This window comes from Mandrillus leucophaeus, unplaced genomic scaffold (assembly GCF_000951045.1).
Source record: "Mandrillus leucophaeus isolate KB7577 unplaced genomic scaffold, Mleu.le_1.0 Scaffold255, whole genome shotgun sequence".
Classification (NCBI taxonomy): Eukaryota; Metazoa; Chordata; class Mammalia; order Primates; family Cercopithecidae; genus Mandrillus; species Mandrillus leucophaeus.
In genome coordinates, this window is record NW_012102643.1 from 312,336 (window position 1) to 320,573 (window position 8,238).

At 40.5% G+C, this 8,238-nt stretch overlaps 1 protein-coding gene across 1 annotated transcript in view; it reads right to left on the reverse strand.

Annotated features, from left to right (window-relative positions):
- Nucleotides 1-8,238, reverse strand: part of NCOA3 (nuclear receptor coactivator 3) — a 188,184-nt gene that overhangs the window by 31,853 nt on the left and 148,093 nt on the right. The window contains 3 exon segments of the mRNA XM_011983737.1: nt 875-884; nt 984-1,173; nt 2,795-2,896. Coding sequence (XP_011839127.1) covers nt 875-884; nt 984-1,173; nt 2,795-2,877 — 283 coding nt within the window. The 5' untranslated portion in view covers nt 2,878-2,896.

Here is an 8,238-nt window from a genome sequence, read left to right on the forward strand (position 1 = left end):
AAAAAAAAAAAAAACCATAGTTGGAGGCCTGGTGCAGTGGCTCACGTCTGTAATCCCAGCACTATGGGAGGCTGAGGCAGGTGGATCACCTGAGGTCAGGAGTTTGAGACCAGCCTGGCCAACATGGCGAAACTCCGTCTCTACTAAAAATACAAAACTTAGCTAGGTGTGGTGGCGGGTGCCTGTAATCCTAGCTACTTGGTAGGCTGAGGCAGGAGAATCTCTTGAACCCAGGAGGTGGAGGTTGTAGTGAGCTGAGATCACACCACTGCACTCTAGCCCGGGTGACAAAGCGAGACACTGTCTCAAAATAAATAAATATATAAATAACAAAAAGCACAGCTGGTCAACACATTTGTCTATTCCCATACTTGCTAGCCTCTACCAGTTGTAGTCTCTACCCAAATAAAGGAGCAAAAAGGCAAATATAGCAACAAGTCCCTTCTAAAACAGGGGTCCCCGACCCCCAGGCCATAGACAAATATCAGTCCATGGCCTGTTAGGAATGGGGCCGCACAGCAGGAGGTCAGCAGTGGGCAAGTGAGCAAAGTTTAATCTGTATTTACAACAGCCCCTCCCCATCGCTCACATTACCACCTGAGTTCCACATCCTGTCAGCTCAGAAGCAGCATTAGATTCTCACAGGTGTGCAAACCCTAATGTGAACTCCGCATGCGAGGGATCTAGGTTGTGTGCTCCTTATGATTCTCTAATGCCTGATGATCTTGTCACCCCCAGATGGACCCGTCTGGCTGCAGGAAAACAAGCTCAGGGCTCCCACTGATTTCTGCATTATGGTGAGTCGTATAATTATTTCATTATATGTTACAATGTAATCATAATAGAAATAAAGTACACCACAAATATAATGCGCTTGAATCATCCTGAAACCATCCCTTCTACCACGTCCATGGAAAAACTGGCTTCCACAAAACCAGTCCCTGGTGCCAAAAAGGTTGGGAACCACTGCTGTTTTAAAAGACATGAGTGTTTTTATTACCTTGTTCTTTTATTTGACGTATCTGTCTTACTGTTTCCTTCAAAATTGCACATTTATCTGGTTTGACATTGAAATTGTCAATATCACTAAGATTGGCAGATATCAGCTCAGCCAATTCTTCAATATATTTACTTTCCTGCTCCCGTCTCCGCTTTTCACCACTGCAGGTAAGACTAAGGGAAAAGGGGTAGAGAGGGAGGAAAGGAGACATAATACATATCACAAAAGAGCTGTTAGCAGAATCAGCCCCTATACAACACTATTACCTTTTTTTTTTTTTTCCTTGAGACGGAGTTTCACTCTTGTTGCCCAGGCTGGAGTACAATGGTGTGATCTCAGCTCAATGCAACCTCCGCCTCCCGGATTCAGGCGATTCTCCTGCCTCAGCCTCCCTAGTAGCTGGGATTACAGGCATGCGCTACCATACCTGGCTAATTTTTGCATTTTTAGTAGAGATGAGGTTTCACCATGTTGGTCAGGCTGGTCTTGAACTCCTAACCTCAGGTGATCCACCCGCCCTGGCCTCCCAAAGTGCTGGGATTACAGGTGTGAGCCACCACACCCAGCCTATTATTTTCATATGTAAACAAACTAAACTCAGCCAATGTAAACTATCAAAAATGCTGTCTTGGAGAAGCAGTACAACATAATAGAGATTCACGTAAACCTAAATCCAGTTCCATCTTTGTTAGCTAGGTGGCCTTGGGCAGAGTTAGCCTCAGTTACTTCATCTAGAAAATATGAATAAATAATCTTTACTTCTTAGAGATAATAAAACAACTAACAAATAATAACAAAAACATTGGTAGCTACTTACTGATGATGAAGTTTTATTCATCATAGATTGATATTTTTCAACTATCACATTAAACCTCAATTGACACTGACTTTGGCAAATACTTTAAAAGCTATGGAGTAGTGTTGTATAGATTACATTATTTTGTTTCTAATTTTTAAGCTTCTCATTTCACTTGGTAAAAAAAGGATGCAACCTAACAGATGATAAAATATCAACTTATAACCCACTCTTAAAAGACAGCAAAGATTCTTACTTATAATAACTGTCAGGCCTCTGAGCCCAAGCCTGAATGTTTACATCCAGATGGCCTGAAGCAACTGAAGATCCACAAAAGAAGTGAAAATAGCCTTAACTGAGGACATTCCACCATTGTGATTTGTTTATGCCTCACTCTAACTGATCAATGTACTTTGTAATCTCCCCCACCCTTAAGAAGGTTCTTTGTAATCTCCCCACTCTTAAGAAGGTTCTTTGTAATTCTCCCCACCCTTGAGAATGTACTTTGTGATATCCACCCCCTGCCCAGGAAACACTGCTCCTAACTCCACTGCCTATCCCCAAAACCTATAAGAACTAATGATAATCCCACTACCCTTTTGCTGGCTCTCTTTTCGGACTCAGCCTGCCTGCATGCAGGTGAAATAAACAGCCTTGTTGCTCATGCAAAGCCTGTTTGGTGGTCTCTTCACATGGACACATATGACATAACCTTGGTCATCTATTTGTAACTTCTACCCCGCCTTCCATTCAGAAATTCTTATAGTATCACAAATTGTTAATATTCTACCTTCTATCTGAATCAGCAATAAAAAAAAAAACTTCTATTACATCAAAAAGATGTCCATCTCATCAGTAACACTCTATTTACCATGAAGTGAAACCACCAAAACATCTAACCAGAGAATGTAAATGACCAGAAGTTAAAATGTTATCCTTAAACAAAGGCAGAGGGAGGAGAACAAGTGTGGTAAAGCACCAGGAAATAAGTCACCTACCCTTGTCCTGGAGCATCACATGGCAATTTGCGTTTTCGTGAATCAGTGGCCAGTGGATCCAAGTTTTCTCCTAATCCACTCATCTTGAATATACATCAGCAACTAAGACAGAATAATTAGAAATAAGATAAGCACATTAAAAAATATACGTGACTCTATGAAGGTGTTATATGACTGAATGCATCTTGTAATTCAGAACTACTTTCTTTAAACAGATAATTCCCAATATTCTTTTTCATAAATGCCTATACTGAAAACAACCTCAGATTTCACATTCTAATATAACTATGCAGAATGTATGTACAACTCCAAGTCAGAAATGTTCCTCAAGTCCTACTAAAAATGTGTCTCTTGCAGGGAATGGTGGCTCATGCCTGTAGTCCCAGCACTTTGGGAGGTCAAGGCAGGTGGATCACCTGAGGTCAGGAGTTTGAGACCAGCCTGACCAACATGGTGAAACCCCATCTCTACTAAAAATAAAAAATTAGCTGGCTGTGGTGGCGGGCGCCTGTAATCCTAGTTATTTGGGAGGCTGAGGCAGGAGAATCACTAGAACCAGGAGGTGGAGGTTGCAGTAAGCCGAGATGGCACCACTGCACTCCAGCCTGGGTGACAAGAGCTAGACTCAAAAAAAAAAAAAAAAAAATTGACTGATGGAAAAATAGGATGCTTTGGTTAAAATTTCATTGATGAAGAAGATAAATGTAGAGTACTTCTTGTTGAGAAAGATGAGCAGGTTTTAATACTCAGTAACAATTCAAGACATCTACTAAGCTCTCATTTGCTAAGAATTTTATCTGTACTAAACTCTTGTTTAGAATAAGGCATTCACTGTTGTAAAGAATTACATGTCAACCAACGAACCTCAACGATTCTAAACTATTTTTTACTTATTAAAATGCATCTTGCATTCCAGCTAAATTCTGAGACATAGGTTGGAGGACAAAAATTTCCACTAGGTGGCAGAATGCTACCAGGAAGGAAGACAGATTTATAAAAATGAAAATTTACTCAAGATGCTGATCAAACTTCAAATGTGTAGCTTTAAAAAAAAAATCAAAAGCAAAAAAAAAAAACAAAACAAAAAAATTAAAAATTAAAATCACATAATATAAATCAGAAAATCTAGATTGCAACATTGTCTTTACAGATGCACTAAATATGTATTAATTACCAAGAAAATTCATTCTATAACTCTGGTTGTAAAACGGAAAGGCTAAAAAGCTGAGATGATTTCAATATTTGCTTTTTTCCCCATGACAAGTTTAAATGGAGGACAGAAAAATACTTAAAATAACCTTTATTAGTAGTGGCTCACTATTATGACTTTAAAGCACAGTCAGATCACACAATCTTGGGGGTATTGTATTTTAAAAAAGACAAAGAACGTCTGTAAACAGTCCAGATTTTAAAGGAAGCTATAAGAAAATACAACTAAATGCAATATTTGATCCTAGACTGAATCCTGTGCTGGAGGTAAGAAAATGCTATAAAGAATATTATTGGATCAACTGACAAAATTAGAATATGGACAACTGACATAAAAGTATGTTGTCAATATTAAATATACTTAAGTTGATAAATGAACTATGGTTATTTAAGAGACCAATATTCTTAGTATAATATTTGGGGTAAGAGGGTATTACATATGCAAATTATCCTCACATGGTTAAGAAAACTTGCATATATAATGAGTGAGTTGAATAAACCTGGGAACGGGGACAGGCAGGGCAAGGATGAGGAAGGGAGTTGACACCAGGTGAATCCTGATGAGGGGATAAACTGAAAAACTCTTCATACTATTTTCTTGCAACCTTGCTTTAGTTTAAAATTTTCCTCAAATAAAAGAGTTTTAAACTTAAAGGTATGTTCAGTTTTGATTTTCCAATTTTCATATTTAAAAAGAGTATCTCAAGTAATCCCAGTGCTTTGGGAGGCTCAGGCAGGAGAATCACCTGAGTTTGAGCCCCATCTGTTCAACACAGTAACACCCTGTCTCTACAAATTTTTTAAAAACCTAAGCCAGGCATCATGGTGTACACCTATAGCATTAACTACTTAGGAGTAAAACAGGAAGACTGCTTGAGCCCAGGAGTTTGAGGCTGCAGTGAGTTGTGATCACGCCAATGCACTCCAGCCTCGGTGACCAAGTGAGACTCTGTCTCTTAATAATAATAATAAATTAAATAATTAAAAAGAACCAGGCGCAGTGGCTCACAACTGTAATCCCAGCATTTTGGGAGGCTGAGGCGGGTGGATCACAAGGTCAGGAGTTCGAGACCAGCCTAGCCAATATGATGAAACCCCGTCTCTACTAAAAATACAAAAAGTAGCTGGGCATGGTGGCATGCGCCTGTAGTCCCGGCTACTCGGGAGGCTGAGGCAGGAGAATCACATGAACCCGGGAGACAGAGGTTGCAGTAAGCTGAGACCCAGCCACTGCATTCCAGCCTGGGTAACAGAGAGCGACTTCATCTCAAAAAAATAAATAAATAAAATAAAAAGAATAGTGATTCCATTCCTTAAGTACAAAAATAGAATAATTCTTGCTATGTCTCTATAATTGGTTTTATATTTGTTTCATTCAAAGGTTATTTTTAAATTGAATGGCAAACTATCCATTGAGTAACAACTTTTTTTTTTTAAGACAGGTTCTTACTGTGTCACCCAGGCTGAAGTGCAGTGGCACAATCTCAGCTCACTGCAACCTCGGCTTCCCAGGCTCAAGCAATCCTCCTGCCTCAGTATCCCAAGCAGCTGGGATAACAGGTGAGCACCACCACGCCCAGCTAATTTTTGTATTTTTTGGAGAAAGGGTCTCACCAAGTTGCCTAGGCTGGTCTTGAACTCCTGGGTTCAAGTTATCTGCCTGCCTCAGCCTCCCAAAGTGCTGGGATTACAGGTATGACCCACCACACCCAGTCTACATTTCTTTATTTTAAATATGTAATTTATTCCACATTCTAGATATTATTTCCTTACTTTGGCTTTTGTCTATAAGCTGAATCCCTGAAACAAATGGATAAACTATTCGGTGGATAACAGCACTTCTTTAATTTGAAATATATAATTTCGTCTATATTCTCAATATTATTTCCTTTCTTTGGTATTAAGTTGGTATTAAATATAAGGGGTCTACCATGTAATAGGTGGTCAATAAATGTCTTGAATAAATATTGAATACATATAAAAGCAACATTCAACCTACTAAACCATAGTGTAGAATTTTCCTTTATTCTGATCTATAACAATCATTCAGTGCAATCCTACAGCTTTAAACTCTTTAAATGTTTACTTCTTCAGTTGATATACAGTGTTATAATAAATTCTGGCAGCATAAATTAAATCAATAGAAAAACTAAGCCATGATAATCTCTTAATATGCAAAAAAATTAATAAGTACAAATATCAGTTTAAACCAGAAACGCAGATCATTTGTGTTAAGTCAATGTTTATGTGCATATAATGAAACCTAAATATGTCTACCTATATCCATAGACACATGCAGCTTTTTCTCTTGATCTCACAAAACAAGCTACACTGTACACATAAGCCTGTGCCATCTTCCTGCTACCAGACTTACTCCTTCACAGAGTCGAACCTAATTATCCAAAAAGGTACTAAGGGAAGGCTGGCAGGGGTGCCTCATGCTTGTAATCCCAGCACTTTGGGAGGCCGAGGTGGGTGGATCACCTGAGGTCAGGAGTTTGAGAGACCAGCCTGACCAACGTGGAGAAACCCCATCTCTACTGAAAATACAAAATTAGCCAGGGACAGTGGTGCATGTCTGTAATTCCAGCTACTCAGGAGGCTGAGACAGAATTGCTTGAACCTGGGAGGCGGAGGTTGCGGTGAGCCAAAATCCTGTCTCTTATACACATCTAGATGTGTATAAGAGACAGTCTCCGTGACATCGGGAGGTCCCAGTAGGGTCAGCCACACTCAGCATTCTTCATCTGCAAGAGTGTGCCCTGGCTCAGCTTATCATAAGATCAGCATTTCGTATTTGGATATCCTGAGAAGAGGAAGAAAAAGAAGGCAGGCTGGAGGGCGGGGGTGGGGGTAATGTCAAACCTTCCTGCCTCTCAGGCCCACATACAAATCCCCACTAAACAATCCAAGTCCTTTGTTGGGCCCTGAGGTTGATCTTGCCAACCCAGTTTTCTAAGGAGTCACGCTGGGTGACCCATCTCCTCTTGGACCCAGGGGACTTCCCCCCAGGGCATTAAAAAGTGCAAGTGAGGCCGGTGCAGTGGCTCACACCTGTAATCCCAGCACTTTGGGAGGCCGAGGCGGGTGGATCACCTGAGGTCAGGAGTTCAAGACCAGCCTGGCCAATATGGTGAAATCCCATCTCTACTAAAACTACAAAAATTAGCTGGGTGTGGTGGCATGCACATGTAGTTCCCACTACTCGGGGGGCTGCGGCAGGAGAAAAGCTTGAACCCGGGAGGCGGAGGTTGCCAGTGAGCCAAGACCGCTCCACTGCACTCCAGCCTGGGTGACAGAGTGAGACTCTGCCTAAAAAAGAAAAAAAAATAACAGTCTATTAACATAAAGTCCCTTCTTAATTCTGACTCCCTACAATTAGATATTATCACCGATAGTTGAATATAAAAGAAATTAGGGCCTATACTTGCCCCCAAGTAATCTGTCCTCCTGAAGTTATATCATACATCCAACTGTGAGATGCATCCATATTTTGAAGTTTCCACTGCACCTCTAATGCACTTCCAAGAAGATACACAATCCAGTCTCAGAAGCCTTTTCAAGCCCCTGGCCCCAAAGTATTGAAAAGAACTAGAAGGAGGAACTTCTCGTTTTATCAGAATTCAAAGGCTAAAACCGAGTCAATCTTTCAATATAAACTCTACTACCCAGATCCATAAGCCATTTTTACAATTATTTTCCTTATCTAAAATGTTTCTACTAAAAAAAGTTCTATGCTACACTACTTAAATGCATTAAATATGGCAATGCACACTAAGACTGCATTTTAAAAAAGGCTGGGCGGGGTGGCTCACGCCTGTAATCCCAGCACTTTGGGAGGCCAAGGTGGGCGGATCACCTGAGGTCTGGAGTTCAAGACCAGCCTGACCAACATTGTAAAACCCTGTCTGTACTCAAATAAAAAAGGTCACTGGGCATGGTGGCTCATGCCTGTAATCCCAGCACTTTGGGAGGCTGAGGTGGGAGGATCACGAGGTCAGGAGTTAGAGACCAGCCTGACCAACATTGTAAAACCCCATCTCTACTAAAAATACAAAATTAGCCAGGCGTGGTGCTGTCTCTTATACACATCTAGATGTGTATAAGAGACAGGTGCCACCGCACTCCAGCCTGGGTGATAGAATTCTGTCTCAAAAAAAAAAAAAAAAAAAAACCTAAGGGAAAATAACTTAAAATCATGAAAAAGGTGCTTACCCAAACATGAAGGTATAATT